General features: G+C 41.2%; 1 protein-coding gene across 2 annotated transcripts in view; it reads left to right on the top strand.

Annotated features, from left to right (window-relative positions):
- Positions 1 to 12908, top strand: part of Ppp2r3c (protein phosphatase 2 regulatory subunit B''gamma) — a 23607-nt gene extending 10699 nt beyond the window's left edge. For both annotated transcript variants that reach the window (XM_021178796.1, XM_029484498.1), the window contains 7 exons: positions 2609 to 2741; positions 3776 to 3831; positions 3908 to 3983; positions 4364 to 4500; positions 8447 to 8584; positions 10392 to 10451; positions 12602 to 12908. In XM_021178796.1, the coding sequence (XP_021034455.1) occupies positions 2609 to 2741; positions 3776 to 3831; positions 3908 to 3983; positions 4364 to 4500; positions 8447 to 8584; positions 10392 to 10451; positions 12602 to 12790 (789 nt within the window). In that variant the 3' untranslated portion in view covers positions 12791 to 12908. The remainder of the gene's footprint in view (positions 1 to 2608; positions 2742 to 3775; positions 3832 to 3907; positions 3984 to 4363; positions 4501 to 8446; positions 8585 to 10391; positions 10452 to 12601) is intronic.
- Positions 12909 to 13315: the final 407 nt, after the last annotated feature.

Here is a 13315-nt window from a genome sequence, read left to right as displayed (position 1 = left end):
AGAAATAGTCTTTTGTTTAACTTTAGTGTATGTTAACCACAGAAATAGTCTTTTGTTTAACTTTAGTGTATGTTAACCACAGAAATAGTCTTTTGGGGTCTTTTTTTTTTTTCAGCCTTTAGAAAAATGCTTTGATCTTTTTTTAAAGGAAAATGAAGCTGAGCATCCTAGCACATGTTTCTAATCCAAGCACTTTAGAGCTGAGGCAGGAGGATTATTGGGAGTTCAGAGGTAGCTGAAGCTCCATATAGAGTTCTAGGCCAACCTGAGCTATATAACAAACATTTTTTTGTTTTCTTTTTCGAGACAGGGTTTCTCTGTGTAGCCCTGGCTGTCCTGTAGATCAGGCTGGCCTCGAACTCAGAAATCCACCTGTCTCTTATAACAAACATTATTAATGAGTAAATAGAATGTATCTAAAACAGGTTTTAAAACTGATTAACAAGGTGGGCTGGAGAGATAGCTCAGCAGTTAAGAGTACTGGCTGCTCTTCCACAGGTCATGAGTTCAATTCCCAGCAACCACATGGTGGCTCACAACCATCTGTGGTTGTATCTGATGCCCTCTTCTGGTGTGTCAGTGATGAGATGCTCATGTACACCAAATAAATCTTAATAAAAAAGCAAAACCAAAAAACGAATTGACGAGTGAAGTATGGTGCCACATACCTGTAATCCTAGCTTAGGAGGCCAGGATACAAGGACCACTGCAAGTTTGCAGCTAGCCTGCTCCAAACAGAGAGTTCCAAGGTGGTAGGGCTGTGTAATGAGAACTTGTCTTCAAGATCCAAAAGAAAAGAAAGGAATTACTGAACAAAAAAAGGTTTTGTATGTGTGTTTGGTGTATGCAAGGGCAGACATGGAGGCCTGAGGTTGAGTTGATGTCAGGAACCATCTTTATTTACTCTTTCTTCTTACTCGTTGAGGCGGGCTCTTTGAGTCAAACCCGGAGCTCGCTATATGGCTAGTTTGATAGCCAGCTTGCCCTGGGGATCCCTGGGTCGGTCTTCTAAGGCTGATGTTACAGGAGGATCACCAGCATGCTCTCATTTACGTAGGCTCTTGGATCTGACTCTAGTTCTTCCACTTGCATAGCAAGTGCAGTAACCACTGAGCCATCTCCCTAGTCAGCCCCTCTAGGGGCTAGAAAGAGAAGTAGTAGGGCTCACACATGCCACGGAACATGGGAAGGTTAAGGACAACTTCATGTCCTTGGTTCTTTCTCCACCTGTCCGTGGGTTTCAGGGCTCAGAATCAGGTCTTTGAGCTTGCACAGCAAGCTCTTCATCGCACCTCAGCAGCTCTTGGATGTTCTCATATGGGCAGTATATTTTATTTTGGAAAAGATGAGGGAATTCCTTTTTTATAGAATAGAGGGAAAAAAAAAACCTCATGTGGCTTTGTTTTACCCACAGGCTTAGAGGGACATGGTAAGTTACCAGGAGGATATTTGTTTCCTATTAGGTGTGCATGTCATTAGGTCAGGTTATGATGGGATTGACACCTCTTGATCAGAATGGCTATGCTACTTCCATATTTTTGGCAGCTATCTAAATTATGTAGGTATATTTTTTGGCTTCTATTTTTATCTCTAAAATGGAGCCCGCTTATAGAGCTCAAAGGAGAAAGGTATGTTGGGCATAAATGTCAGCCACTGAGTTAACTATTCAGAGATGTGTTTAATCATCCTCTTGTCCTTTCCAAGGAAAATGTAGAGTTCTTGTCCTTTAAGAATGCAGTATTCAACATTGTAGTATAGACTCTTCTTCCTGCCGGTCTGTAAAAATGGGAGCCCGTGTGTCCAGAGTAAAAGCTAAGGTGGCAGGGAGGGCCAACAGACAGTCACCACATACTGAGCCTTTTATTAATCCCAAAGACCCCCTCAAAAGCTAAAAATATACATTTTGCACATCCTACTTTCACCTCTACCACACTGGGAAGGAAAGGAAGGGAGGAAGAACAAACGAAAGAAAGAAAAGGGAGTGGAAAGGAAAGAAGAAAGGAAAACTGAAAGAAATCACACGCCTTGCTGCTAGGTTGGATGTGTGGCATAGGGAATGGGACTCAGGGAAAGGAACTGAAGAACTCAAAGCTGAGTCCTAAGTTTTATTTTGATAATATAGAGTGGGGAATGGAAGAAAGCCCATGAAGGCTGTGAGGAGCTGGGAAGAGCTCATTTTAGACACCTGGTTTGAGTGCTTGTTCTTTTATCAACTTAGAGTCTCTGATCTGTCAGGCAAATGCTAAAATAGAGTAAAAACGAAGTTGTTAAAATAAATACAAAACGCCGCAGGAGACTCGTATTTGCTAATTTGGATTTTGTGAGTCAGGGTCTCACTTTGCAGCCTTTGTAGCCAGCCTGGACTTGAACTTGCAGTGATCCTTCTGCCTCTGCCTCCTCCCAGATATTGGGAATACAGGTATATGCCAGAGAGTTTAAATATAGGAACTTGCTGTCCTAATATTGTGTCTTTTGCTGTAATGAAATGCTCCAACCAAAGCAATCTTAGGGGAGAAAGGGTTTTATTTGGCTTACAATTCTAGCTTCCAGTCTGTCTTAGTGGGAAGTCAAGGCAAGACAGCTGACCAGCATTTTGTTTTGTTTCCAGGACTTAGAGAACTACATACTGGAGCTCATCCCTACTTTGCCACAGTTAGATGGGTTGGAAAAGTCCTTTTACTCCTTTTATGTTTGTACAGCAGTTAGGAAGTTCTTCTTCTTTTTGGATCCTCTAAGAACAGGTAAAACATTGTCTAATTTAAAAACTCGTATAGTATTTGTCGATAGTATCTTAGTATTAGACAAATTTGGACAATTTCTCTTTGTTTTTAAAGTTAGTGCCATAATCTGGCACATCTCGGAGAGTGGGCAAGTGTACAAGCCCACCCACTTCCCTTTATATGGAGAGCGTCCAGAATATTCTTGCAGTGACTGTAAGCAGCTGTGCAGTGGTGGGATGGCACCTATGTCTCAGTGTCGTAAAGAGACACCAGGACCACAGCAACTCTTATAAAGGGAACATTTAAGTGGGGCTGGCCTACAGGTTCAGAGGTTTATTTAGTGCACTATCATCATGGTGGGAAGCATGCAGGCAGACATGGTGCTAGAGAGGTAGCTGAGAGTTTAAATCTGGATCCACAGGCAGCAGGAAGAGGAAGAGCCAGAACTTGGCCTTAAACTGCTGAGCTATAAGCCCCACCCCTCGTTACCAGCACTGTCCCTATGTGAAAAGTATAACATAACCTTTTGTAGATTTGAATAACATAATTTTAGTAGGAATTTACTCCTTAGCTTCTTGCAGTTGGAGGCATTCAAGTAGATATGTAGTTTTATAGGTTGTTGGGATTTGTTTTGTCTTATTATAATTTGGAGTGTTTCATATTACTTGGCTTTTGTGTGTGTGTGTGTTTTCTCTCTTTTTTTCCAAAAGATTTATTTTTTATTTATATGAGTACACTGTAGCTATCTTCAGACACACCAGAAGAGGGTGTCATATTCCATTACCGATGGTTGTGAACCACCATGTGGTTGCTGGGAATTGAACTCAGGACCTCTGGAAGAGCAGTCAGTGCTCTTAACCACTGAGCCAGCTCTCCAGTCCTTGTTTTTTGTTTTTTTTTCCCAATGGTTCAGTTTTGTAACAAAATTTAAGGATCCTAAGAGCTAGTCTAGCTGTTTATCATATCAATTATAGGCTTGCCTTTGTAAAATAACATCTTAAATAAAAAAGTCATTCTCAAAATGAAATTGCTTCTCTTTTATTTTTTTCCCCAAGGGAAGATCAAAATTCAAGATATTTTAGCATGCAGCTTCCTAGATGATTTACTGGAGGTAAATATTTTTTGAACTAAATTTTGTCACATGATAATTGCTATTATTTTCTAATTATGTTTTTATGTTTCTTTAGCTAAGAGATGAGGAATTGTCCAAAGAAAGTCAAGAAACAAATTGGTTTTCTGCTCCTTCTGCCCTGAGGGTCTATGGTAGGCTCTGCTTTCTAAAATCCCACTGTTGATTTCCCCAGGGGATGGGTGTCCGGTGGACCATTGTGTACACAGGCTGTCTGCCTTACACCAGGGTGTTCCCACTAAAGGATCAGTACTGCAGGCTAAGGTTACCTCTTACATCACTGATGTTTGAATGTTTGGAACTCTTCCATGCTTCCTATGCTTTGTTTTCAGTAGAACAATGTAATCTGACCCCTTTTCATTAGCTGGGAACAACAGCTCTTGTCTTACTTTGTGATCACATGTGGGTGCAGGGTTCACACAGCGGGATTCACAGTTGGGAGTGATTTGGTTTTACTGAATCTCATTAGTCTTCTTTCAATATCATTTTGTGTTTCTGTTCTCTTTTTTGCAAGGTCAGTATTTGAATCTTGATAAAGATCATAATGGCATGCTAAGTAAAGAAGAGCTCTCCCGTTACGGAACAGCAACCATGACCAATGTCTTCTTAGACCGAGTTTTCCAGGAGTGTCTCACTTACGATGGAGAAATGGTAGTTATTGAAGTCTGCTGAGTTTACACTTTTAGGCTCCTACAGTTTCCATAAGCTATTTTCTTGATATAAATCAACAGTTTTTGTCTGTCTCTCTTAAAGACGGGGTCTCATGTCGACCATGCTGGCACTGAACGAGATTTGTAGCCAAGAATGATCTTGAGCTCCTATCTTCCCGTCGTGCCACCCCAAGTGCCAGGACTCAGGAGTGTGCCAGCAGGCCTTGCTTCCTTGAGCATTGGTAATGTCCGTGTGTAACAGGACCTTAGACTATTAAGTCAGTGGAATTACTTGACATTCTGAGCCTAGTCTTAAGGAAATTCAGCTAAAAGTACTTATCGCCTGCTGGGCAGTGGCGGCACACACATTTAATCCCAGCACTCAGGGGCAGAGGATTTCTGTGAGTTCTAGGCCAGCCTGGTCTACAAAGGGAGTTCCATGACAGCCGGGGCTACAAAGAGAAACCCTGTCTCAAAAACAAATAACAGACAAACAAAAGCAAAAAAACCTCCCTCTAGGCTTAAAACACATTCAAAATGAAGTATCTTTTTATTCATTGACATAGGTATAGGAGCATCAATTGGTAAAAAGAAAACTGAACAGTCAGTAAATCCTGTACACCATTTCTGTGTAAATAGGGCAATCATCGAATTTCCGGGTCCAACACAGACCACATATGCTGTGATTTAAATCAGGCCCATTGCCTTAATTAGTTGAGACAGAGGCTACCTCTGCACAGCCTGGCTAGAACTTACTGTGTCTGCACTCCTGCTGTAGCAGTCTCCTAAGTGCTGGGGTTCCAGGTGTGAAGCTAACACAGCCAGCCACAGTCATATTGAATTACTGTGTCTGCATTAATAGCTGAAGATAACTATCAGGTAGTTGTCCTTTTCCCTCTCAAAATACATGGACATCTAGTTACACTTAGTTTTAGAACTTACATCTTAGATTATACAGATGTTATAAAGAGGTATAGATTTTGTTAAATATTCCCTTTAATGTTTTGAAAACACTTGAAGAAAATTATTTTTCTGAGGAGGGGAGAGTCTCACTGTGTAGGTCTGGCTGGCCTTTAACTTACATTGTCAGCCTAGCCTCAAACTTGGCTTTGCCTCCCTGGTGCTGGGGATTAAAGATATATACCACCATGCCTAGCAAGATATCTTTTTAAAATAAATAAGTAGAGGCTGGAGAATTGACTCAGCGGTTAAGAGCACTGACTGCTCTTCCAGAGGTCCTGAGTTCAATTCCCAGTAACCACATGGTGGCTCACAACCATCTGTAATGGGATCTGATGCCGTCTTCTGGTGTGTCTGAACAGAGCGACAGTGTACTCACATACATAAATGAAAAAAATCTTTAACAATCAATCAATCAATAAATAAGAAAGATCTCACTCTGTAGCCTTCACTGTCCTAGAACTCAGAAATCCACTTCTGAGTGCTTAGATTAAAGATGCCCCACACCCAGCTTTGAGAAGAAAATTTGTAAATAGCATTTTGAAAATCAGTGTTCTCGATATCAAAAACAGGTGGAAAGCAAGCTTATAGTTCTAACACCTGGTGGATGGAGGCAGGGGGATTGTGAGCTTAAGGTCAGGCTGGGCTGTATGATACCCTGTTTTAAACAACAACAGCCAAAGGCCAGGGAATAAATCTTAGAGGGGCTGGGAAAGGTGATGCACACGTATAGTCCCAATCCTAGGACAGACAAATGGGGCAGGAGAAGTTTAAGTTTGAATTCAGGTGGACTACTGATTAGAGCAGCAGTTCGAGGACCACCCCCTGATCCCCACCCCCAAAGACAGATATTTGCAGAATGGTTCATAACAACAGCAAAATCACAGTTACTCAGTTTTCATGAAAATAATGCTATGGTTGGGTGTTGCCACAACTTGAGGAACTGCATTAAAGGGTGGCGGCATTGGGTAGGTTGAGCACTAGTATAGAGCATCTCAAAACAGCTAGAGAAATGTAGGAGAGACATTATTTCCCCAGGCAAGTCTGCTTAAGAAGTAACATCCAGGTAAGAGTGAGGTCTACACTGCACTATGCCACTGATGCAAGCAGGTCAGGCACCAAAGGGAAAGTGGCCTGGCCTCCCGCCATGGACTGCTGGAGGCTTATGATAGTAGCAGAGATGAGGGCAGTACATGGGTGGGGCTGAGCCTTGATGAAGCTCATCTCCTTAACTCTGGTTTGGTCTTGCTTTGTTAAGGCAGGGTGTCATGTCATTGAAGCTGGCCTCGGTGCTAGGATTACAGGCATGCTCTGCCACCTGATCCTTGGCTGAGGATTTAGTCAGGGCTTCTTTGTGAGTGCAGGCAAGCACTGTAACAACTGAACAAAATCCTCATGCCACTTCCTTACTTTCTTACACTACAATTGTATGTGAAACCATTCCTTATCATATCCTACAAAATCTCTTTCAAGAATGTGAATTTCTAGGGCCGGGCGTGGTGGCACACACCTTTAATCCCAGGAGGCAGAGGCAGGTGGATTTCTGAGTTCGAGGCCAGCCTGGTGTACAAAGTGAGTTCCAGGACAGCCAGGGCTATACAGAGAAACCCTGTCTCGAAAAACCAAAAAAAAAAAAAAAAAAAATGTGAATTTCTTTTCCTATCCTTTTTATATATAAGACGAGTATTCTGCCAGGGATGGTGGCTCACGTCAGTAAGCACAGCACTCAGGAGGCTAAGACATACGCTCCTGGAGTTTGAAGCCAGCCCGAGCCATGCAGTGAGTTCCAGGACTGCCTGGAGTGAGTTGGACTCTGTTTCAACAAGCGAAATTAATAAAAACATGTATATGAACACACAACCTACAAGTGTCCCCTTTGCAAGGGTTCAACAACCTGTTCTTTTCATGTTCCTAGCTGGCATTCATAGTTTTAAACTTTTCTGTCTGTGTGTGCAAGTTTATATGCCTGTGTGACTACAACTTGAGGTGTTATCCCCAGAAAGGCTGTCTGTCTTGGGACAGGATCTCTGGTTGGCTGGGAGGCACTAATAAGGTAGACTGGCAGGCCACCAACCCCTTAGGAGCCTCATCTCCATCTCAGCAGTTCAAGTGCAGGCCACCATCTTGGACATTTTCACATGGGACTGGATTTGAACTCAGGTCCTTGTGCTTGTAAGGGCAAGCACTTTACCAGCTAAACCACCTCCTCATTCTATTGAAAATCTTTTGATTTCTTTTTTTCTTTTATTTTGGAGAAATAATCTTGCAGGCCCATGCTGGTTTCAACTCAGATTGCATTGCTCAGCTTCCCAAGTGCTGGGTTACAGGCATGTGCCACCAAGCTCAGACCTGATTCTATAGACTGGTTCCAGAGTCCATTTCGGGATCAGGATCTACAGGTGCTCCATATGTTGGCTCCAGTGTACTTGCATCCTTAGGCTACGTGTAATCTCTAATACAGTACAAATGCTGAGTATTCGTACTGTGGTGTTTTAAGTACTGACAGGAAAGAAAAGTCTATGGCGGGTGAAAATTAACATTTTTTCCCAAATATTTTCAGCTCACAGTTGATGTGATGCACAGAAATGGAACCACAGACATGGATGAGTGGGTTCTGAATAGCAACTTAAATAGACTGCTGTCCATTCTAGAGAAAATAGATTCTTCAAAGAAACGACATTGAAATGAAGACATAAATTTAATGGCAGCATAAAATAGCTTAATCACTGTCTTGACAGTTTTTTAGTATAATGGAAGAAAATGATAGTTTAAGCAAATCTCTCAGAAAATGAGCTGGGTCTCTCAAAACTGTCCTACAGAATAGTGCCTACTTAGAATTCCTAGACACCAACACTAAATGCATAAATGGATTTATTTCATAGTTTTAAAAATAGTTTAACTTGCTATCTGTGATTACAAAATAACTTCATCTCAGCAAATACTCATTTAATTTCACTCAAGACTATGGATGCTCTCTCTCTCTGTAGGACTATAAGACCTACCTGGACTTTGTTCTTGCCTTAGAAAACAGAAAGGAGCCTGCAGCTCTGCAGTACATTTTCAAACTGCTGGACATTGAGAACAAGGGATACCTGAATGTCTTTTCCCTTAATTATTTCTTTAGGGTAAGTATGGTTTGGGTAAAGGAGCATTGTTGATCCTAAGATATCTTAAACTATTCGGTTTTTAATTAATGTACTGACAGTTTTACCTAGCTTGTTTTTAAATTTAAAAGAATAGTTTTAAAATATAAATCAAGTCTATTTTTTTCCTTCTACTTTTAGGGAATATATAATGATAAAGTAAAAGCTGATGTTGTTGAGTTTTTCAGTGTTTTCTTATGGAATGTGAATGGCTTGGCTAGCCTTTGGAGATGAGAGATTCTGTGCTTTTGGTCATCAGTAACAAATGTAAATGCCTAGTTCCTTTTCAGGAAAATTTCAGACATTAGACAGTTTATTTGCTCTAAGAAAATATTTTCAGGCTGGAGAGATGGCTCAGAAGTTAAGAGCACTGACTGCTCTTCTAGAGGCCCTGAAGTTCAATTCCTAGCAACCACATGGTGGCTCACAAACATCTGTAACAGAGACCCAGTACCCTGTTCTGGTATGTCTGAAGACAGCTATAGTGTACTGATATAAATAAAATAAATAAATCTTAATATACTATTTTTCCATTTCATTTAGATTTATGTATATGAGAGTTTTCCTGCTTTTATGTCTGGGCATCATGTTATGTACCTGGTACCCTAGGAGGTCCAAGGAGGGTATTGGATCCCCTAAAACTGGAGTTACAGATGGTAGTAGCATGCCACTGTATTGGTAATGGGAATCAAATCTAGGTCCTCTCCAAGATCAACAAGTGCTCTCAACCACCGAGCCATCTCTCCAGCCCCAGAATTGTGTGCTACACTTCAGGATACAACAGATTTGAAGAACTTACCTTGGACCTTACTGGATCTCAGAATATTGGTCTCTAAAGGGGAGTTGATTGTATATGATAGGCATTCAGCACCAGCAAATGTAAAAATGAAGTCTGCCTTGGTCCTGAAATTCCTGAGTTTGAATGAGAACACCTTTTACTGTATGGGATAGTTTTGTAGTGTTTACCACATTTTCATAGCTAGTTTTCCCCCATAATACTTAACAAAATGTAGTGTGTATAAACACCATCACAGTGATTAGGCTGAGCCTGGATGTTGAGGTCCACTATCTAACTGAATGTGTACCTAATTCTGGATCCTTCTGCCTCTTGAGTGCTAGAATTACAGGCCTGTGTTACTATGCTGTGCTTTGATTTTAAAGGGAGAAGCCTAGGTAGTCTAGCTCTGTTTTTTTCTAAGTAGAAATAGTGGAGAGATGGGCCTTTTAAAATGGTAAAGTGGGGCTGGAGAGATGGCTCCCTGGTTAAGAGCACTGGCTGTTCTTGCAGAGGACCTCAGTTCCCAGCACCCACATGGTGGCTTACAACCACTGAAGCTCCAGATCCGGGATATCTGACACTTTCTAACCTGCTTGGTTACCAGACGCACATGTAGTACACATACATATATGTAGCTAAACACTTGTATACATTTAAATTTAAAAGTTTAAAAAACCAAACGTGAAAGTATACACATTTGTGAAAACCAGGAGAAGGCAGTTGTAACAGTAGTGGCTAAGGTCATGTTGGGGGCCCACATTCCTGTGCAGTACCAGCAGTCTGCAGTCTTAACCCTCCGTCCTCACCCAAGTTCTCTGTTGCTAAAGTGGAAGTGTAGAGAAGGCCATGGTTTAGCTCATCCAGCTGTGGGCATAGGAAGACTGAAGCACAGCAGTACAGCGGGGCTAACTGACTTACACAGCGCGGAACTGCACAGGAACTGGGGTGAGAAGGGTATTTGGGGTTTATGAATTAATTTTTTATTTACAGATTTATTTCCATTAAATACAGGCTATACAAGAACTAATGAAAATCCATGGACAGGATCCTGTGTCATTTCAAGATGTCAAGGTTATTACCCTTTTATTTACCTATGTCATATTGTCAGATAATATAGCCACAGTAATACTAAGTAATGCTGTACCCAGTTTTGTATGAAAGTGATTTATGAACTATGAAACACCATTCTAAATCAGGTTTTTGCTGTTACTTGTTCTGAACTGAAGCTTAAGTTATCAGAAATGGAGACAAATTTGGACTTCTGATTGATGAATTTGATAATTTCATTATTAGTCTTGGGTTCTCATGAAAACATTCATTTTATTTATCAGTTAGCTTGCATCCCTTAGCAGTCCTTTTCACTGTAAACGCAACATTCAACTGGAAGACTACATAGATTCAAGTCCTTTTTTGGTGTGCTGCCGGAAAGAGCCTGCATAATTGATCTATTAAGTTTGAAGAGACAGGGGGCTGGAGAGATGGCTCAGCAGGTTAGAACACTGCTCTTCCAAAGGTCCTGAGTTCAAATCCCAGCAACCACATGGTGGCTCACAACCACCCGTAATGAGATCTGAGTTCCTCCTCTGGAGTGTCTGAAGACAGCTACAGTGTACTTGTGTATAATAATAAATAAATCTTTTTTTAAAAAAAAATTGAAGAGATACTCATCTTTCCGTATGTAAATTACCATTATTTAGGGCTAGAATGGTGGCAAAGCAGGTAAGAGTCCCAGCACTCAGTAGGGACTATGCGGGGCTGCTCCCAACCATCTCTAACTCCAGCTCCGGGGGATCTGATGCTCTCTACTGGCCTCGGTGTGCAAGTGCACGCACATACAGAACTAGAAAACCATCGTGATTTGAACACATGGCGTTTAGTCAGCAGTTTCACTAGCTAGGAAGCATCATCCAGTAGGGTCTTTTTGGTTCAAGTTGACAAAATAAAAGACTCTAATTCTAACCAAGAAGAAGCCTCAATGACTATTTAGATATACACAAATGGGAGAAATTTCAAACTTTGTAACAGGAATTTAAGAACCAGCACTTTAATCTTCAACAAATCTGGAAAAAGAATACACACTTTAAAAGTTTATATTTTGTTAAGCTGAGTAACTCTAAATTTTTTAAAAATGGAATTGCAAGCCCGGCGTGGTGGCGCACGCCTTTAATCCCAGCACTCGGGAGGCAGAGACAGGCGGATTTCTGAGTTTGAGGTCAGCCTGGTCTGCAGAGTGAGTTCCAGGACAGCCAGGGCTATACAGAGAGAAATCCTGTCTCGAAAAAACAAACAAACAAACAAACAAAAAATGGAATTGCTTCTTTAAATGCTATTAAAAGTCCTAATTTTACTACAAATGATTAGAAAACACGGGTTAAAGCCTTTTAAATATTTATTTTGCATACTTGATAACCTAGAAGAGGGTCTTTCCGGAATTCTAGTTAAGTCTAGGAACAGTTTCATTATTATGGATGACTAGTTCTTTAACATGGAGTTCCATTCTCCCCATACTGTGAAGAGAGTAAAAGGCACGATTACTGTCACTATCTCTGAGCCACCTGAGGTTTCACTGCTTAGCTGAGCTCTTATTAAAAGGTATCGTGGGCTGGTGAGATGGCTCAGTGGGTAAGAGCACCCAACTGCTCTTCCGAAGGTCCGAAGTTCAAATCCCAGCAACCACATGGTGGCTCACAACCACCCGTAATGAGATCTGATGCCCTCTTCTGGTGCGTTTGAGGACAGCTACAGTATACTTACATTAAATAAATAAATATTTAAAAAAAAAAAAAAAAAAACTTAAAAGGTATCGTGGCAGAGCTCAGTGGCAGAGCTTGCCTGGCATGAGACTAGATGTCTTGGGTTTGATTCCCAGCAGTGGGGGAAGAAAAGAAAATTGTGTCAAGACTTTGCTTCACCATTAGGAGGCAATAAAAACTGTAACTAGTTAATTGCATTCAGAGAATGCTGTATTGGATAGCTCTGTCCTTTATTAGCTATGAACTTAGATCAAACTGAGCTTGTTTTCTTCATCTATAAAATAAGAGATAGTTATTCAGCTAAAGAATTACCCAAGAAGATTCTGTGGTTAGAGATACCTATCAGGTGGGGAAGAAGAAACGGCAGTAAAAACTTGTACAGTAGTTCAGATGTCCACCCTGAATTCTGTATCACTGTGTGACACAAGCTACTTCAATCAGCTTTCATAATATTTTCTTCTCTTCTAGGATGAAATCTTTGACATGGTCAAACCAAAGGACCCTTTGAAAATCTCACTTCAGGATTTAATCAACAGTAATCAAGGAGACACAGTCACTACCATTCTAATTGATCTCAATGGCTTCTGGACCTACGAGAACAGAGAAGCCCTTGTGGCAAATGACAGCGAGAACTCTGCAGATCTTGATGACACATGATCCCTGCAAAATAGACTTCTTCATAAAGATGCTCGAATGCTGCATGCAGGACTGTTGAAGCAGAATCCTTAGAAACGTTCTAAATAAAACTCACCCCATGCCTGTACAACACAGCAAATATCTTGCTTACCAGAGTGTTGGTCGCGGTCACAACAGTTTGAGAGGAATAGGACCAACTATTGGTTTTTATGAAGTGCTAAGTCCTAGTTCTGTCTAACTCAGAAATGGAAAGTAAGATTTGCTGTAGTTAGCCGTGGAGTTTATTCATGTGGAATTACAATATTTATCCTTCACGAAGATTGGGGACGGGAGACTTCCCATCAGAGTAGCACCATTGCATTTCTGGATTCAAAGCTTTAGATGTGACTTTTGTTGTTTTGAGACATGGTCTCACTATGTAGCCCTGACTGGCCTGGAACATGCTATGTGGACCAAGTTGGCCTTTAACCTTGAACTCTTAATTAAGAGACACCTGCCTCTGCCTCCCAAGTGCTGAGGTTAAAGGTGAGTGCCTCTGTGCCTATC

Source organism: Mus caroli, chromosome 12 (assembly GCF_900094665.2).
Source record: "Mus caroli chromosome 12, CAROLI_EIJ_v1.1, whole genome shotgun sequence".
In the NCBI taxonomy this organism is placed as follows: domain Eukaryota; kingdom Metazoa; phylum Chordata; class Mammalia; order Rodentia; family Muridae; genus Mus; species Mus caroli.
This window is presented reverse-complemented; position numbering and strand designations above follow the sequence as displayed.